The following is a 20,611-nucleotide window of genomic DNA, read 5'->3' as shown; positions in this document are numbered from 1 at the left end:
AGTAACACACTACGCCGCCAGGGACTCAAATCCTGCAGTGCCAGACGTGTCCCCCTGCTTAAGCCAGTACATGTCCAGGCCCGTCTGAAGTTTGCTAGAGAGCATTTGGATGATCCAGAAGAAGATTGGTAGAATGTCATATGTTCAGATGATACCAAAATAGAACTTTTGGGTAAAAACTCAACTTGTCGTGTTTGGAGGACAAAGAATGCTGAGTTGCATTCAAAGAACACCATACCTACTGTGAAGCATGGGGGTGGAAACGTCATGCTTTGGGGCTGTTTTTCTGCAAAGGGACCAGGATGACTGATCCGTGTAAAGGAAAAAATGAATGGGGCCATGTATCGTGAGACTTTGAGTGAAAACCTCCTTCCATCAGCAAGGGCATTGAAGATGAAACGTGGCTGGGTCTTTCAGCATGACAATGATCCCAAACACACCACCCGGGCAACGAAGGAGTGGCTTCGTAAGAAGCATTTCAAGGTCCTGAAGTGGCCTAGCCAGTCTCCAGATCTCAACCCCATAGAAAATCTTTGGAGGGAGTTGAAAGTCCGTGTTGCCCAGCAACAGCCCCAAAACATCACTGCTCTAGAGGTGACCTGCATGGAGGAATGGGACAAAATACCAGCAACAGTGTGTGAAAACCTTGTGAAGACTTACAGAAAATGTTTGACCTCTGTCATTGCCAACAAAGGGTATATAACAAATATATAACACTAGATAGATAGATCGATAGATAGATAGAGAGAGAGAGAAACAAAGAGAAGGGTTCACAACAACTGTTTCTGAATCAGAAATTTGCTGATTTGGGCCTATTTCTCCACTAATTTGGATTTTTTAAATGTGTTTTCTACTTTACTTGCCTTAGCCTCTTCATGCTTCTTAAATGTTTTCTTTCTTTCCCCCTGCAATCATACAGTGGTAAATAAGAGGAGAGAGTGGGGGAGGGAGCGAGTCGGTTCAGTGACTCACATAGTGACAGCTCCGGCAGGCTGACTGGCACAGGGTGGCCCTAGAGTGGGTTATGAAAGATTATACTGCTGCTAAGAAAATATCTCCCAAACTAATGCCTTGCCTTGCCTGCATGCCTGCCTGCCTCTTGCAAGAACAATAAGGAAACTTTCTTGGGAGCCTCCTGTTTCAAAGTGAACCGGTGCTAGCTCGTTCCCTTTAAACAGCAAATACGCTGGCACATGAAAAAGCCCTCCTGACAGACACAATAAGGGCATCAATCACGTTCAACTTTCATATCCCCAAATGGAACATACCACAGAATTTATTAGGAACGACTCAGGGTGATGGCTCAGTTTTATGGGGACATATTTTGGGGGGAGAGGGTCAGGCGAGTTGGAGAGTCAAACGAGTCAGGCTGGCTCTGGCTTATGCGAGGCTGCGCCGACTTAGCCTCTGGCGCCCTGAACTGGCGACACCTCCGCTCCTGCTGACGGCTCTCTGACAGTTGTCAGGTCTGCCGGGGAGACTGGGAATGTGGCGCGTGGGTGATCATTTCACAGAGAAGCCTCTGGAATGTTGGGAGCTGGTGTTTAATGCTATTGTTTTGTGCCATACCTTTCACAGAGCAGCAAAAAGTTTGGATACGACTTTCTATATACAACCAACATTCACTTATCAATTAAATGATGTATTATCTTTGCACTGAGGGTGCTCCATAGTTTCCATTTGCCTTGCATTTAGGCCTCTTTCCTAACTCTTAAAGTAGGCTATAGCCAAGCCTGTTGGCTGTAGGTCAAACTTTTGCAAAGTATGCCAGTCTTATCCACGCTAACGTCAATTTTACTTTGTTATCAGCAGATAAGACTTGATAAGAAACTATAAAATAGCTTCATGTCCATCAATAGAAAGTACAGCCTATCGGAAAGTATTCAGACCCTTTCACGTTTCTACATTTTGATACATTACAGCCTTATTCTAAAATGGATTAAATAAAAAAAAATCAACACAAAATACTCGATAATAAGAAAGAGAAAAAATGTTTAGAAATGTTTGCTAATTTATTACAAATAAAAAAAAACAGAAATACCTTATTTACATAAATATTCAGACCTTTTGCTATGAGACTTGAAATTGAGCTCAGGTGCATCCTGCTTCCATTGATCATCCTTGAGATGTTTCCTACAACTTGATTGGAGTCCACCTGGTAAATTAAATTGATTGGACATGATTTGGAAAAGACACACAACTGTCTATATAAGATCCCACAGTTGAAGTACAGAGAGATCCTTGATGGAAACCTGCTCCAGAGCGCTCAGGACCTCAGACTGGGGGCGAAGGTTCACCTTTCAACAGGACAACAACCCTAAGTACAGTCTCTGAATGTCCTTGAGTGGCCCAGCCTGAGCCCGGGCTTGAGAGCAGAGAACAATGGGAGAAACTCTCAAAATAAACGTGTGCCAAGCTTGTAGCGTCATACCCAAGAAGATAAGACTTGAGGCTGTAATCACTGCCAAAGATGATCTAACAAAGTACTGCGTAAAGGGTCTGAATACCTATGTAAATGTGATATTTAAGTGTTTTACTTGTCATACTTTTTCTAACATTTAAAAAAAAAACTGCTTTGGGGTATTGTGTGTAGATTGATGAGGGGGGGACAATGTAATGCATTTTAGAATAAGGCTGTAACGTAACAAAATGTGGAAGAAGTGAAGGGGTCTGAATGCAGTCAGAATGCACTGCTTGTCTACGTCAGCAGCGCTTGCCTTTTGAACTTCCATATGTCATCATCCATCTTATCACCTATCCAATCTAGAGATACAGGTTCGGGTGAAGGAAATAGGCATTTGATGTAAAAATAGAACTTATCCACGACAGGCAGACATGTGCCCTGTCTGGGAAGCGGGCACGCTTTGTAACAAGGGAATCAGATATCGAAGGCGCGGGGGGAATTACAGAAGTGCGAGGGGAAGAGATTGGAAGACGTGTCTCACCGCGTATCTGACAGGAATCAGACGGCTTCGTCAAAGCTCTGCCTCCCCTCTGAACTCACGACCATTCCGCCTAGTAGGCTACCAAATACACACAGCGGCAGCAGTCTTCTGTCAGTATTCAGACCGCCGTTTGGATGTGAAACAATTTGAGCTAGGTGTGCGTCACTGGCGGGAATGTCAGAGAGTCCTAGGAAACAACGGGCCCATCTCTCCAAAGTCTGCTGTGCCGTGTGCCGAATGCTCGGAGAGTTGCTGTGTATTTTTGAATGCAGAGACACACTTACACAAAACAGTTAGTTACCATCTTAACACTTATGTCTCAAGGTAAGTAAAAGCCTTTCTCGTTCACCAGAGACTTCTGCCTATGCACAATTAGCCTGAGGAAAAGGTTACAAGGTAAGCTACCTATGGACATTAAAAGACAGCCCCCAAAAGCACAAGCATTGGGTGAAGCAGGCCTTTCCTGTGGTTGTGTGTGTGTGTGTGTGTGTGTGTGTGTGTGTGTGTGTGTGTGTGTGTGTGTGTGTGTGTGTGTGTGTGTGTGTGTGTGTGTGTGTGTTTGTGTGATTGAGTGAGAAAGGTGTTTTCTAACCTTCAGGGGGCAAAGTGCAGGCCTTGGGCTGATTGTTGTTGCTGGCCAAAGACGTCCTGCGAGGAGGACTCCCACCAATCAGGTCTGAGTGGTGGACCCTGGCCACGGTAGGGGACTGGGGGATGCTGGGTAGTGTCCGGGACTTGGCCAATAGAGGCCTCTGCAGCTTCCTCTCCAACGACCTGGTGGTGAGACAAATCAATAACAGGTCATCAGTAATATAACAGTACATTAATATGGACTTTCAGCAGATGTTATTTTACTGACTTAGAGTTGATATAAACTGTATGGGGCAGCAGGTAGCCTTGAGGTTAGAGTGTTGGGCCAGTAACCTAAAGGTCGCTGGTTTGAATTCCGTAACCGACAAGATACATTTTCTTTGCTACCTAGATAGGCGTGCTAAGTTTGTTAACAATAAAGTTAGCTAGCTTGCTTAACATTAACAATATGGACAAACTAGCTACATTCTTAACATTGACACTGTTGTATTTTTCAAAAACTGTTATGTTCTCATATTTTGGTTGAGAAGATTCCTGTGATGAAACCGTGCAACTCGGCTACTCTGGTAATAAAAGTTTCTCAAATTTTCCGACTTATAATTCGACTTGGGGGGGGGGGGTCGTTCAAGTGAAACTTCCCAGTCAGAATCTAGTATTTCCGACAACTCCGACACCACATGAACGCCTCATTTATTCCAATTGCTCCAGGGACGCTGGTAAATGATGGACCCTGGCTCTGACCCCGACTCTCTGCAGGTGTCTCGGGGGATGTTGGGATACGCAAGAAACACATTTCTAATACACAGCTGCACAAGTGTGTCATAGGAAGAATATAGGCACACACCAATTAATTACATCACATGTATGTGCCCAGTGCTTAACCATATGATAAAAAAAAAAAGAGAACCACCTACCGATTTGTATACAGATCAATAACAATCATAATCACCAAGGTTCTCATCTCAATATAATGAAATAAGAGAGTAGTCATACGGTAGTGAATCAATATCTGTGGTAACACTATAACAAGTCTTACAGGCCTTACTCAGAATAATGCATTCCCACAAAGCCACAATCAACATTAATAGGCTGTAACAGCAAAAAACTATTCATAAATGTAGAGTGAGGGGGAAAAGTATTTGATCCCCTGCTGCTTTTGTACGTTTGCCCACTGACAAAGAAATAATCAGTCTAATTTTAATGGTAGGTTTATTTGAACAGTGAGAGACAGAATAACAACAACAAAATCCAAAAAGGCATGTCAAAAATGTTATAAATTGATTTGCATTTTAATGAGGGAAATAAGTATTTGACCCCTCTGCAAAACATGACTTAGTACTTGGTGGCAATCAAAAACCCTTGTTGGCAATCACAGAGGTCAGACGTTTCTTCTAGTTGGCCACCATGTTTGCACACATCTCAGGAGGGATTTTGTCCCACTCCTCTTTGCAGATCTTCTCCAAGTCATTAAGGTTTTGAGGCTGACGTTTGGCAACTCGAACCTTCAGCTCCCTCCACATATTTTCTATGGGATTAAGGTCTGGAGACTGGCTAGGCCACTCCAGGACATTAATGTGCTTTTTCTTGAGCCACTCCTTTGTTGCCTTGGTCATGTGTTTTGGGTCATTGTCATGCTGGAATACCCATCCATGACCCATTTTCAATGCCCTGGCTGAGGGAAGGAGGTTCTCACCCAAGATTTGACGGTACATGGCCCCGTCCATCGTCCCTTTGATGCGGTGAAGTTGTCCTGTCCCCTTAGCAGAAGAACACCCCCAAAGCATAATGTTTCCACCTCCATGTTTGACGGTGGGGATGGTGTTCTGGGGTCATAGCCAGCACCTCCTCCTCCAAACACAGCGAGTTGAGTTGATGCCAAAGAGCTCCATTTTGGTCTCATCTGACCACACCACTTTCACCCAGTTGTCCTCTGAATCATTCAGACGGGCATGTATATGTGCTTTCTTGAGCACGGGGACATTGCGGGCGCTGCAGGATTTTAGTCCTTTACGGCGTAGTGTGTTACCAATTGTTTCTTGGTGACTATGGTCCCAGCTGCCTTGAGATCATTGACAAGATCCTCCCGTATAGTTCTGGGCTGATTCCTCACCGTTCTCATGATCATTGCAACTCCACGAGGTGAGATCTTGCATGGAGCCCCAGGCCGAGGGAGATTGACAGTTAGTGTTTCTTTAGTGTTTCTTCCATTTGCGAATAATCGCACCAACTGTTGTCACCTTCTCACCAAGCTGCTTGGCCATGGTCTTGCAGCCCATTCCAGCCTTGTGTAGGTCTACAATCTTGTCCCTGACATCCTTGGAGAGCTCTTTGGTCTTGGCCATGGTGGAGAGTTTGGAATCTGATTGATTGATTGCTTCTGTGGACAGGTGTCTTTTATACAGGTAACAAACTGAGATTAGGAGCACTCCCTTTAAGAGTGTGCTCCTAATCTCAGCTCGTTACCTGTATAAAAGACACCGGGACCCAGAAATATTTCTGATTGAGAGGGGGTCAAATACTTATTTCCCTCATTAGAATGCAAATCAATTTATAACATTTGTTTTTCTGGATTTTTGTTGTTGTTATCCTATCTCTCACTGTTCAAATAAACCTACAATTAAATTTATAGACTCATCATGTCTTTGTCAGTGGGCAAACGTACAAAATCACCAGGGGATCAAAAACTTTTTTCCCTCACTGTATATATGGCACTTAGCCATCACTTTTAGCTGACATGCAGTGAATGCATACACTTTCCTGTCATCCCAGACGGAATTGAATCCATGAACTTGGCGCGGCTAGCGCCACTATTAGGCAGACTTGCCATTAGACAGTAGAGGCAATTGCCTCAGGCCTCACTTCATCAAGGGGTCTCATGAGCTAGGCATAAAAAAAATATTAAAATAATTGATCTGCTTGATGGCCCCCCATGCTCCTCTCAAGGCATAATGAATCAAAATCTGTCTAAGCTAGAGATATGTCTCACTGATGTCAGCCTTTCGCACCTAAGGAGCAAGGTAGCAGATCTACCACGGTGTTTGTCAGACCAGGAGAAAAAAATGGGTCTTCTCACAAAAACGTCTGTAGCGTCTCAACGGTTTGACTTATAAATTATTATGACCCCTCTATGGAAAGATGAGACTCCCACGAACACGATGGTGTTTGTTCACAAGTGTCTGAATGTACCCTGGTACTTGGCCCAAAAATGTATGGAAGTACATTTCCACATCAAAGGTATACAGGTAATTCCACTGCACTTTTTTTTTTAAATTCCTGAGCTTTCTTATATCTCGCAGATATAGGACAGACACTTCAAAACATACTTCCTTTTGATAAAACATTGCATTCTCTGTTCAATGCGTTTCTATGGGTTATTAGCAGTAAGGCTAAAGTCATTGTTTCATCAAATTATTGATTTATTTTTTTTATATACTTATAGGGGTCCTAAAACTCTAAATAAATAGCAAAATTATCTTTGGTATGGCCATTAAAAAACCATTCCATATGTTAGTTTAGTAGTAGTCTTGTGTTGCCATACCTCCATAACCACCCATGGAGGTCTGGAGAATTTTGCATTGCAAAAACAGTTTGAACGGTCTGCTGGGAGCCAAATTTTTATTGGATGCTACATTTGTGACTCGTTTCAGGAAACTAGGCGTATGTTGCACGTCACTACTTCACAGGAGAGGCATTTGAAAATGATTTTTTCTTTTTTTATCAAAATACGTTTTTTGGGGCCATGAAATTCCTTCTGGAACATGTGAAACTTTCATGTGCCTTAAAAACAAATCATTAAAAACAAAATCATTACGAGCCTAGTTGGTTTAGCCACAGAAAAAGGCAGGAACCTTCCCGGTAGCCATGATTGGCTGAGATAATGGATGGGCTGCCGAGAGGTGAGTTTGGATTGGTCTGCCGTGTGGCACGCTTCTGTCTATAACACAAACTGCTTAGTATGTGTAGGTAATCCTTTCTAAAATCGGCTTTTTTGAAAGATATCACGAAGAACTGAACAAGTGTTGCTAAGGCTCTTCACTTTCTGGAGGACAGAGGTTTCAAATCAGTGGAATGCCCGGTGGAAGCAGAGTATGATAGAGTTTGATTGCAACTGCAGAGGGAGTCGAAAAGAGAACATAGAAGGCTGTTGTATAAAACACCTGCCTGGATTACATTTTCAAACTAAGGGCAACCATGGCATCTGCGACAGAGAGGGAGAAGCATTCATCCATGTATACGGACGGGTAAGAGACTCTAGCTGGCTACATTTACAGATATTATGTTTCTTGGTTTCTAATTTTGTCAGAAAGTCGTTTTCACTGCAAGTTAAAGCGTACTGTTAGTTTGCTGACTCGCTATCGTTACGTGTATGACATGCATAGTAATATTATTCATATCTCAAATCCATTTGCATTGCTAGTTATAGCCTAATGTTAGCTAGCTAGCTAACATTGAACTTAGTTGGTTAGCTTTAGCTACCTGTAGATTAATACAGGGTAGTAACGTTATGAGTTGGGATTATGGTTAATTGTTTAGCTAGCTAGCTGAATAAAAGACTCCACTATGCAAGTAACCATTTCACTGTACCGTTTACACCTTCTAACAAGCTAGATTGTCATTACTAATTTCATTTTTATACGGATGAGATTATTGGTGTTAAAATGCAGCAGTTATGCTATTTTGGACCCCCAGGCTGCTGGAGTCATGCAGCCTGTCGTTTAGTGTTTATACCTTTTTCATAATGACAATGACAAGTTTGATGTCGGACGACAACAGAATGTTCATGATGTCACTCAGGCAACTGTATGTCAGCTCCTCATCTCGACATGTCGACAGACATAGTATAAACCAGCCTTTAGTCTTGAAATCTTTGGTTGTTTAGTACACTACCATACTCCCTCTGTTTAGCACATGGCCTCACGTGAATCCTTAAAGAGGTTGGTCGGGTTAAGGCTTAAGAGGGTGTTATCAATGCTGAATGGGTGTAGACAAAGAAGAGCTCTCCAGTAGGTGTCCCAGAACATTTAAGGGACATTTTCTCAAAAGTGGGGTAACAAGTTTATCAACTTTCAAAGCAGAATTACTTTCCCATTAGTTCCTCAACTGTAGTGTATGATATACCATGTTCTAGCTATGAGTCTCTACTTTTATCCACTGTAAATACCCCAATTTCAAATTTTGCAACATAAGACCGAATCGAAGAGGTCGGTCGCATTTCAAGAAAACTCCCCCCACATGCCCGTTGCTGCTATGCGTTATATGTATCAGTGTTTTCAGACTGGGAAGGACACATTTTGCAGAGAGTTGGAAGAGTTGGAAGAAAAACTGAATTATGCTTTGTCAGAAGTGTCCTCCATACACAAAATCGACATACATCAACATATTTTGATGTGGTTTTAAAAAAGCAAGCAAGGCATTTGATTGATTTGATGTGTAGCGAGGCTTCACTGATTTACACCGGTTCTCCCTCCCTATTTAGCTATTTTTCTGCCATGAACTTCTCCAGGCGTACCCATATTAGGGAAGCCTGGTTCTCAACGAGGCTAGCTTAGTAGAAACCCAGCCCCTGGCCCTTAGACTCTAGGGGGATACAATACACATTTCTTGAGTAAAAAGACAGGTGCTGATGATAATACTGCCATCGTCGTCGAGACAGAGGCAGAGGACATGTATGTGTAGCCCATGTATCTGATGCTGTCTGGGCAAAAAGAGTTTTGCTCACTCGGATGGTTTCTCCGGTGAGATAATCTCAGCCACCTGTGAACTGAAGAAAAATTGGCGGGTGTACACTGAGCTGTTGGGTGTGGAAATATTTTGGTAACCTACTTTTTGAAGTGATTTGTTTGACAATCGGATGAAAGCATCATGACTGGTTGTGTTCAATGGCACATTAAAAGGTAATACATTTGTACAGTTAAATTGTGTCTTTACTAAAAAAAACATTAAAAAAATTTTATAGGAGGAGCGGCGGGGATGGAGGAGGAGCTCAGACTGGCCTTTGCCTGTGGCCTCCAAATCACTAAGTCCACGCCTGGGTAGCGCCATGCTCTTACACACTGAGTCAAACAGGACCATACATGTCAGTCATGCCAATTATCTCCAAAGAAGCTGTCAAAACACAAATCTTAATTTAATTAAATTCAGAGAAATGTCAAAGTCACGTCCCCTATGTGCAGGCTCGTACAGTGTTTCTCAACCTCTGGTCCATATGGATGGACCCGGCGTCGAACCATGAGATGTTGCTGACCACCCCCTGAGATGACATGCATTTGGTCAGTTCTACAGTGCTACTTTGATGTGGTGCCCCAAGGAGGAAGTCCCAAGGTTGTGAAACACTGGGCTAATACGCCTTGTTGTGCGCCAACCAAAGCAGGTCAGTGCTCAGATCAAACAGTATTATAGTAAGAACACTATTCTTGGTCAGTACAGAAGATTCAAGTTCATTTGATTAGTTCATGGCAGAATACAGTTGAACATAGTTGAACTGAAAAATTGAAGAAGAAGAAGAAAATCTGTTAGATCTGTACATTTAGGTAACATTTGTTGTGCCCAAACTGCGGTATGCTGGGTAATGTATTCCATCTTAATGCAGTATTTACACTGACCTTCTGAAGGGAATGCTCCCCAAACACAACTAATGAGGGACTGTGCTCTGTCCAAATGTCACATTATTGCATGAGAAGGCACTAAGTGAATACTGCACATCAATCCACACTTCACTATGGCCACGGTAGTGACTAAAGGAATACCTACGTGAGAATGCTGTTCATTGACTACAGCTCAGCGCTCAACACCATAGTGCTCTTGAAGTTCATCACTAAGCTAAGGATCCTGGGACTGAACACCTCCCTATGCAACTGGATCCTGGACTTTCTGACTGGCCGCCCCCAGGTGGTGAGGGTAAGCAACAACACATCCACCAAGCTGACCCTCAACACGGGGGTCCCTCAAGGGTGCGTGCTTAGTCCCCTCCTGTACTCCCTGTTCACCCACGACTGCGTGGCCAAACACAACGCCAACATCATCATTAAGTTTGCTGACGACACAACAGTGGTAGGCCTGATCACTGACTACGATGAGCCTTTAGGGAGGAGGTCAGAGACCTGGTAGTGTGGAGCTAGGACAACAACATCTCCTTCAACATGAGTAAGACAAAGGAGCTGATAATGGACTACAGGAAATGGAGGGCCCCCATTCACATCGAAGTAGAGTGGGTAGAGAGCTTCAAGTTACTCGGTGTCCACATCACTAAGGATCTATCACACCAACACAGTCGCGAAGACGGCACGACAACGCCTCTTCCTCCTAAGGATGCCTAAAGAATTTGGCATGGGCCCTCAGATCCTCAAAAGGTTCTATAGCTGCACCATCTATAGCTGCACCATCACTGGGGCCGAGCTCCCTGCCATCTAGTGTTAGAGGAAGGCCCAAAAATGTGTCAAAGACTCCATCCACCCAAGCCATAGACTGTTCTCTCTGCTACCGCACAGGAAGTCTGGAACCAAGAGGACCATGAAGAGCCAAAATACATCTAAGCAAGATTGCTAAATAGCTAATCAAATGGCTACCCGGACTACCTGCATTGACCCTTTTTTGCACTTACTCTCTTTCACTGACCCTTTTATGCACACACACTGGACTCTACCCACACTACGTATATACTTTATATAGCCATGCTATTTTCTACTCCATATATACTGTATATAGCCATGCTATTTTCTACTACGTATATACTTTATATAGCCATGCTATTTTCTACTCCATATATACTGTATATAGCCATGCTATTTTCTACTACGTACAGTGCCTTGCGAAAGTATTCGGCCCCCTTGAACTTTGCGACCTTTTGCCACATTTCAGGCTTCAAACATAAAGATATAAAACTGTATTTTTTTGTGAAGAATCAACAACAACTGGGACACAATCATGAAGTGGAACGACATTTATTGGATATTTCAAACTTTTTTAACAAATCAAAAACTGAAAAATTGGGCGTGCAAAATTATTCAGCCCCCTTAAGTTAATACTTTGTAGCGCCACCTTACACCTTACTGTAAGTCGCTTGGGGTATGTCTCTATCAGTTTTGCACATCGAGAGACTGAATTTTTTTTCCCATTCCTCCTTGCAAAACAGCTCGAGCTCAGTGAGGTTGGATGGAGAGCATTTGTGAACAGCAGTTTTCAGTTCTTTCCACAGATTCTCCATTGGATTCAGGTCTGGACTTTGACTTGGCCATTCTAACACCGGGATATGTTTATTTTTGGACCATTCCATCGTAGATTTTGCTTTATGTTTTGGATCATTGTCTTGTTGGAAGACAAATCTCCGTCCCAGTCTCAGGTCTTTTGCAGACTCCATCAGGTTTTCTTCCAGAATGGTCCTGTATTTGGCTCCATCCATCTTCCCATCAATTTTAACCATCTTCCCTGTCCCTGCTGAAGAAAAGGCCCAAACCATGATGCTGCCACCACCATGTTTGACAGTGGGGATGGTGTGTTCAGGGTGATGAGCTGTGTTGCTTTTACGCCAAACATAACGTTTTGCATTGTTGCAAAAAGTTCAATTTTGGTTTCATCTGACCAGAGCACCTTCTTCCACATGTTTGGTGTGTCTCCCAGGTGGCTTGTGGCAAACTTTAAACAACACTTTTTATGGATATCTTTAAGAAATGGCTTTCTTCTTGCCACTCTTCCATAAAGGCCAGATTTGTGCAATACACGACTGATTGTTGTCCTATGGACAGAGTCTCCCACCTCAGCTGTAGATCTCTGCAGTTCATCCAGAGTGATCATGGGCCTCTTGGCTGCATCTCTGATCAGTCTTCTCCTTGTATGAGCTGAAAGTTTAGAGGGACGGCCAGGTCTTGGTAGATTTGCAGTGGTCTGATACTCCTTCCATTTCAATATTATCGCTTGCACAGTGCTCCTTGGGATGTTTAAAGCTTGGGAAATCTTTTTGTATCCAAATCCGGCTTTAAACCTCTTCACAACAGTATCTCGGACCTGCCTGGTGTGTTCCTTGTTCTTCATGATGCTCTCTGCGCTTTTAACGGACCTCTGAGACTATCGCAGTGCAGGTGCATTTATACGGAGACTTGATTACACACAGGTGGATTGTATTTATCATCATTAGTCATTTAGGTCAACATTGGATCATTCAGAGATCCTCACTGAACTTCTGGAGAGAGTTTGCTGCACTGAAAGTAAAGGGGCTGAATAATTTTGCACGCCCAATTTTTCATTTTTTGATTTGTTAAAAAAGTTTGAAATATCCAATAAATGTCGTTCCACTTCATGATTGTGTCCCACTTGTTGTTGATTCTTCACAAAAAAATACAGTTTTATATCTTTATGTTTGAAGCCTGAAATGTGGAAAAAGGTCGCAAAGTTCAAGGGGGCCGAATACTTTCGCAAGGCACTGTATACTTTATATAGCCATGCTATTTTCTACTCCATATATACTTTATATAGCCATGCTATTTTCTACTCCATATATACTGTATATAGCCATGCTATTTTCTACTACGTATATACTTTATATAGCCATGCTATTTTCTACTCCCTATATACTGTATATAGCCATGCTATTTTCTACTACGTATATACTTTATATAGCCATGCTATTTTCTACTACGTATATACTTTATATAGCCATGCTATTTTCTACTCCATATATACTGTATATAGCCATGCTATTTTCTACTACGTACAGTGCCTTGCGAAAGTATTCGGCCCCCTTGAACTTTGCGACCTTTTGCCACATTTCAGGCTTCAAACATAAAGATATAAAACTGTATTTTTTTGTGAAGAATCAACAACAACTGGGACACAATCATGAAGTGGAACGACATTTATTGGATATTTCAAACTTTTTTAACAAATCAAAAACTGAAAAATTGGGCGTGCAAAATTATTCAGCCCCCTTAAGTTAATACTTTGTAGCGCCATCTTACACCTTACTGTAAGTCGCTTGGGGTATGTCTCTATCAGTTTTGCACATCGAGAGACTGAATTTTTTCTTCCCATTCCTCCTTGCAAAACAGCTCGAGCTCAGTGAGGTTGGATGGAGAGCATTTGTGAACAGCAGTTTTCAGTTCTTTCCACAGATTCTCGATTGGATTCAGGTCTGGACTTTGACTTGGCCATTCTAACACCTGGATATGTTTATTTTTGGACCATTCCATTGTAGATTTTGCTTTATGTTTTGGATCATTGTCTTGTTGGAAGACAAATCTCCGTCCCAGTCTTAGGTCTTTTGCAGACTCCATCAGGTTTTCTTCCAGAATGGTCCTGTATTTGGCTCCATCCATCTTCCCATCAATTTTAACCATCTTCCCTGTCCCTGCTGAAGAAAAGGCCCAAACCATGATGCTGCCACCACCATGTTTGACAGTGGAGATGGTGTGTTCAGGGTGATGAGCTGTGTTGCTTTTACGCCAAACATAACGTTTTGCATTGTTGCAAAAAGTTCAATTTTGGTTTCATCTGACCAGAGCACCTTCTTCCACATGTTTGGTGTGTCTCCCAGGTGGCTTGTGGCAAACTTTAAACAACACTTTTTATGGATATCTTTAAGAAATGGCTTTCTTCTTGCCACTCTTCCATAAAGGCCAGATTTGTGCAATACACGACTGATTGTTGTCCTATGGACAGAGTCTCCCACCTCAGCTGTAGATCTCTGCAGTTCATCCAGAGTGATCATGGGCCTCTTGGCTGCATCTCTGATCAGTCTTCTCCTTGTATGAGCTGAAAGTTTAGAGGGACGGCCAGGTCTTGGTAGATTTGCAGTGGTCTGATACAACAGTATCACAACAGTATCTCGGACCTGCCTGGTGTGTTCCTTGTTCTTCATGATGCTCTCTGCGCTTTTAACGGACCTCTGAGACTATCACAGTGCAGGTGCATTTATACGGAGACTTGATTACACACAGGTGGATTGTATTTATCATCATTAGTCATTTAGGTCAACATTGGATCATTCAGAGATCCTCACTGAACTTCTGGAGAGAGTTTGCTGCACTGAAAGTAAAGGGGCTGAATAATTTTGCACGCCCAATTTTTCATTTTTTGATTTGTTAAAAAAGTTTGAAATATCCAATAAATGTCGTTCCACTTCATGATTGTGTCCCACTTGTTGTTGATTCTTCACAAAAAAATACAGTTTTATATCTTTATGTTTGAAGCCTGAAATGTGGAAAAAGGTCGCAAAGTTCAAGGGGGCCGAATACTTTCGCAAGGCACTGTATACTTTATATAGCCATGCTATTTTCTACTCCATATATACTTTATATAGCCATGCTATTTTCTACTCCATATATACTGTATATAGCCATGCTATTTTCTACTACGTATATACTTTATATAGCCATGCTATTTTCTACTACGTATATACTTTATATAGCCATGCTATTTTCTACTCCATATATACTGTATATAGCCATGCTATTTTCTACTACGTATATACTTTATATAGCCATGCTATTTTCTACTCCATATATACTTTATATAGCCATGCTATTTTCTACTCCCTATATACTATATATAGCCATGCTATTTTCTACTCCCTATTTACTGTATATAGCCATGCTATTTTCTACTCCCTATATATTCTATAGCCATGCTATTTTCTACTACCTATATACTATTTTATTTCATTTCATTTATTTGTCTTCAGGCTATTTGTGTGTGAGAGAAACTCTTCTGTGTCTGTTTTCAGAGAGGAGAAAGTGAGTGTGAGGGAAAAATAATTATACTGTAGTTTGTGTGTGTGTCTTTGTGAGTCTGTGTGGATGCGTGTGTGCGCATATATATGTTCATTTCAGTGTGTGTGTGTGTGTGTGTGAGAGCCAGTTGACCTCTCCCTCTCAGGGACAGAGGTAAACGCAGGCGGTGATGCCGTTGAAGTGGCTGCTGGGCAGAGCTCCCCAGCGTGTAGGCAACTCCCCTCGCTGCTTCTCCCAATGACCCCCCTTTGCCAGATAAGAAACCAGCGGAGGAAAATAAATTACTTCTTCCCACACGCCAAGTGAGATGAGTTGGGAAAGCCCTGTTTCGACGCTCTCTCTCTCTTTCTTTCTTGCTTTCTTTCCCTCTCCACTCTTTCCCTTTCTTTTTTCTCTCGCTCCCTCTCTCTTTCCATTTCTCTCTCTCCCTCAACCCCCCTTCTTTTCCCTCTCTTACAAAACTCCAAGAAGGACCCAGACCATGTCTAAACCCTTTTACAGGATACACTGAGGATTGTAGCAGGCAGCTTTGGAGCTGATAGTGCCGAACAAGTGGTATTTGAAATCCTCCCAAGCCAAACACTGCTGAATCTGCCAGCCAGGTAGTAAAACAATGTTAAAAAAAAAGATGGCGTTTGCCGAGTGTTTGGCTTGAGATGAATTAGATGGGTTGTGGACATCCATCACAGCAGCGCTGTACCTCCAAGTCATAGTCAGCCAATCTGAAGGGCTGTGGCTTAGAGAGGGAGGAGAGAAAAACATCCCAATGACTTAGAACCCATCAGATGTAGACACTGAAATCTGATCTGGGATCAGTTTATCAAAAGGTAAAACTGAGTGTGGTTATGGAATGTAATTCAACTAGCGTGAGTGAATGACTATTGATCCTTTGATAATGAAAAACATTTTTTTTATCATATTACTCCAGTGCTAGCCTCCCTACACTGGCTTCCTGTCAAGGCAAGGGCTGATTTCATGGCTTTACTGCTAACCTACAAAGCATTACATGGGCTTGCTCCTACCCATCTCTCTGATTTGGTCCTGCCGTACATACCTACACGTGCGCTACGGTCACAAGACGCAGGCCTCCTAATAGTCCCTAGAATTTCTACAGCTGGAGGCAGGGCTTTCTCCTATAGAGCTCCATTTTTATGGAATGGTCTGCCTACCCATGTGAGAGATGCAAACTCGGTCTCAACCTTTCAGTCTTTACTGAAGACTCATCTCTTCAGTGGGTCATATGATTGAGTGTAGTCTGGCCCAAGGTGGGAAGGTGAACGGAAAGGCTCTGGAGCAACGAACCGCCCTTGATGTCTCTGCCTGGCCAGTTCCCCTCTCTCCACTGGGATTCTCTGCCTCTAACCCTATTACAGGGGCTGAGTCACTGGCTTACTGGTGCTCTTTCATGCCGTCCCTATGAGGGGTGCGACACTTGAGTGGTTTGAGTCACTGATGTGATCTTCCTGTCTGGGTTGGCGCCCCCCCTTGAGTTGTGCCGTGGCGGAGATCTTTGTGGGCTATACTCGGCCTTGTCTCCGGGTGGTAAGTTGGTGGTTGAAGATATCCCTCTAGTGGTGTGGGGGCTGTGCTTTGGTAAAGTGGGTGGGGTTATATCCTTCCTGTTTGGCCCTGTCCGGGGGTAACATCGGATGGGGCCACAGTGTCTCCTGACCCCTCCTGTCTCAGCCTCCAGTATTTATGCTGCAGTAGTTTATGTGTCGGGTGGCTAGGGTCAGTTTGTTATATCTGGAGTAGTTCTCCTGTCTTATCCGGTGTCCTGTGTGAATTTAAGTATGCTCTCTCTAATTCTCTTTCTTTCTCACTCTCGGAGGACCTGAGCCCTTGGACCATGCCTCAGGACTACCTGGCATGATGACTCCTTGTTATCCCCAGTCCACCTGGCCATGCTGCTGCTCCAGTTTCAACTGTTTTGCCTGCGGCTATGGAATCCTAACCTGTTCACCGGACGTGCTACCTGTCCCAGATCTATTATTTGACCATGCTGGTCATTTATGACCATTTGAACATCTTGGCCATGTTCTGTTATAATCTCCACCCGGCACAGCCAGAAGAGGACTGGCCACCCCTCATAGCCTGGTTTCTTCCCAGGTTTTGGCCTTTCTAGGGAGTTTTTCCTAGCCAACGTGCTTCAACACCTGCATTGCTTGCTGTTTGGGGGTTTAGGCTGGGTTTCTGTACAGCACTTTGAAATATCAGCTGATGTACGAAGGGCTACATAAATACATTTGATTTGATTTGAATGTGTTTCAATGTGTTTCTACTGGAGGTTTACAGTTGGTTTCCATCTGATCCCAAATCTAAAAGTGTTACTTTCGTTCCGGTCCTCCCCTCGATGTGGTTGAGGGTAGGGAAATCTGATCCCAAATCTATCGTAAGGCCCAATTTATACCTAAAAAATATGGTGGTATAAACGATAGATTTGTGATCAGATTTCCCTACCCTCAACCACATCGAGGGGAGGACCGGGACGAAAGTAACACTTTTAGTTTTTTCCCTAATCTCTCAGAGACCGATAGATCTAGAGACATCATATTTTATGACAAACAACTTATATATGTCCCCTACCATTAGCAACTGTAATTTCAGTTCTAGTGTAAATTAAATGAAATAGACAGAGAAAATAACTACCGCAACGTTACTTTTGTACCTCAAATCAAATCGTATTTGTCACATGCGCCGAGTACAAGTGTCGACCTTACCGGGAAATTCTTACTTACAAGCACTTAACCAACCAATGTTTAAGAAAATAAGAGTTAAGGAAATATTTACTAAACTAAAGTTTAAAAAAAGAAATACAAAGCAACACAATAACGAGGCTATATATATATAGGTACTGAGTCAATGTGTGGGGGTACATGTAAATTGAGGTAATTCAGGTAATATGTACATGTAGGTAGGGGTAAAGTGACTATGCGTAGATAAGAGAGTGAGTAGGGCAAGGCGGCATACTATGCCATCAAAAGGAACATAAAATTTGACATACCAATTAGGATCTGGCTAAAAATACTTGAATCAGTCATAGAGCCCATTGCCCTTTATGGTTGTGAGGTCTGGGGTCCGCTCACCAACCAAGAATTCACAAAATGGGACAAACACCAAATTGAGACGCTGCATACAGAATTCTGCAAAAATATCCTCCGTGTACAACGTAGAACACCAAATAATGTACGCAGAGCAGAATTAGGCCGATTAGGCTAATTATCAAAATCCAGAAAAGAGACGTTAAATTCTACAACCACCTAAAAGGAAGCCAAACCTTCCATAACAAAGCCAAACCTTCCATAACAAAGCCATCACCTACAGAGAGATGAACCAGGAGAAGAGTCCCCTAAGCAAGTTGGTCCTGGAGCTCTGTTCACAAACACAAATACACCCCACAGAGCCCCAGGACAGAAACACAATTAGACCCAATGAAAATCATGATTAAACAAAAAGATAATTACTTGACACATTGGAAATAATTAACAAAAAAAACAGAGCCAACTAGAATGCTATTTGGGCCTAAACAGAGAGTACAGAGTGGCAGAATACCTGACCACTGTGACTGACCCGAAATTAAGGAAAGCTTTGACTATGTACAGACTCAGCGAGCATAGCTTTGCTATTGAGAAAGGCCGCCGTAGGCAGACCTGGCTCTCAAGAAAAGACAGGCTATGTGCACACTGCCCACAAACTGAGGTGGAAACTGAGCTGCACTTCCTAACCTCCTGCCCAATGTATGACCATGTTAGAGACACATATTTCCCTCAGATAACACAGATCCACAATGGGTTTGAAAACAAACCCGATTTTGATAGACTCCCATATCTACTGGGTGAAATACCACAGTGTGACATCATAGCAGCAAAGATTTGTGACCTGTTGCCACAAGAAAAGGTCAACCAGTGAAGAACAAACACCATTGTAAACACAACCCATATTTATGCTTATTTATTTTCCCTTTTGTACTTTAACCATTTGTACATCGTTACAACACTATATATACACATAATATGATTTGTAATGTCTTTATTCTTTTGGAACTTCTGTGAGTGTAATGTTTACTGTTCATTTTTATGGTTTATTTCACTTTTGTATATTATCTACTTCACTTGCTTTGGCAATGTTAACATATGTTTCCCATGCCAATAAAGCCTGTTGAATTGAATTGAGTAGCAGCCATGTTAAAAAAAGGGAGGGGGGGGGGGACAATGCAAATAGTCTGGGTAGCCATTTGATACATTTTTCACAAGTCTTATGGCTTGGTGGTCTTTTGGAAGCTGTTAAGGAGACTTTTGGACCTAGACTTGGCGCTCCGGTACCGCTTGCCGTGCGGTAGCAGAGAGAACAGTCAATGACTTGGGAGACTAGAGACCTTCACAAATTTTGGGGCCTTCCTCTGACACAGCCTAGTATAGAGGTCCAGGATAGCAGGAAGCTTGACATCAGTTATGTACTGGGTCGTACGCACTACCCTCTGCAGCGCCTTACGGTCGGATGCCGAGCAGTTTCCATACCAGGCCGGTCAGGATGCTTTCAATGGTGCAGCTGTATAACTTTTTGAGGATCTCGGGACCTATGTCCAATATTTTCAGTCTCCTGAGGGGGAATAGGTGTTACCGTGCCCTCTTTACAGCTGTCTTGGTTTGTTTGGACAATGATAGTTTGTTGGTGATTTGGACACCAAGGAACTTGAAGCTCTCAACCCGCTCCACTTCAGCCCCGCCGATGTTAATGGGGGTCTGTTTGTCCCACACTGCCAAGTCTCTGACCTCCTCCCTATAAGTGGTCTCATCATTGTCGGTGATCAGGCCTACCACTGTTGTGTCGTCAGAAAACTTAATGATGGTGTTGGATTCGTGCTTGGCCACGCAGTCGTGGGTGAACAGGGAGTACAGGAGGGGACTAAGCATGCACCCCTGAGGGTGCCACCGTGTTGAAGATCAGTGTGGCAGATGTGTTGTTGCCTACCCTCAGCACCTGGGGGCGGCCCGTCAGCAAGTCCAGGATAAAGTTGCAGAGGTGAGGTGTTTAGTCCCAGGGTCCTTAGCTTAGTGATGAGCTTTACGGGCACTATGGTGTTGAACGCTGAGCTGTAGTCAATGAACAGCATTCTCACATAGGTGTTCCTGTTTTCCAGGTGGGAAAGGGCAGTGTGAATTGCAATTGAGATTGTGTCATCTATGGATCTGTTGGGATGGCATTCAAATTTGTATGGGTCTAGAGTTTCCAGAATGATGATGCTCGTTTTATTTATTACAGACTCGGTCAGGGAGAGGTTGAAAATGTCAGTGAAGACACTTTCCAGTTGGTCAGCGCATGCTCGGAGTTTAAAGATCTTGCTCACATCGGCTA

The 20,611-nt window shown here is 43.0% G+C and overlaps 1 protein-coding gene across 6 annotated transcripts in view; it reads right to left on the bottom strand.

Moving 5' to 3' along the window:
- ankfn1b (ankyrin repeat and fibronectin type III domain containing 1b) overlaps positions 1–20,611 on the bottom strand; it is a 278,599-nt gene that overhangs the window by 185,436 nt on the left and 72,552 nt on the right. For all 6 annotated transcript variants that reach the window (XM_090202223.1, XM_090202225.1, XM_090202224.1 and 3 more), the window contains exon 3: positions 3,538–3,719. In XM_090202223.1, coding sequence (XP_090058349.1) covers positions 3,538–3,719 — 182 coding nt within the window. The remainder of the gene's footprint in view (positions 1–3,537; positions 3,720–20,611) is intronic.

This window comes from Oncorhynchus mykiss, chromosome 16 (assembly GCF_057628025.1).
Source record: "Oncorhynchus mykiss isolate SJ-2025 chromosome 16, ASM5762802v1, whole genome shotgun sequence".
Taxonomy (NCBI): Eukaryota; Metazoa; Chordata; class Actinopteri; order Salmoniformes; family Salmonidae; genus Oncorhynchus; species Oncorhynchus mykiss.
The sequence above is the reverse complement of the archived record's forward strand: the minus strand, read 5'-3'. Positions and strand labels throughout refer to the sequence as shown.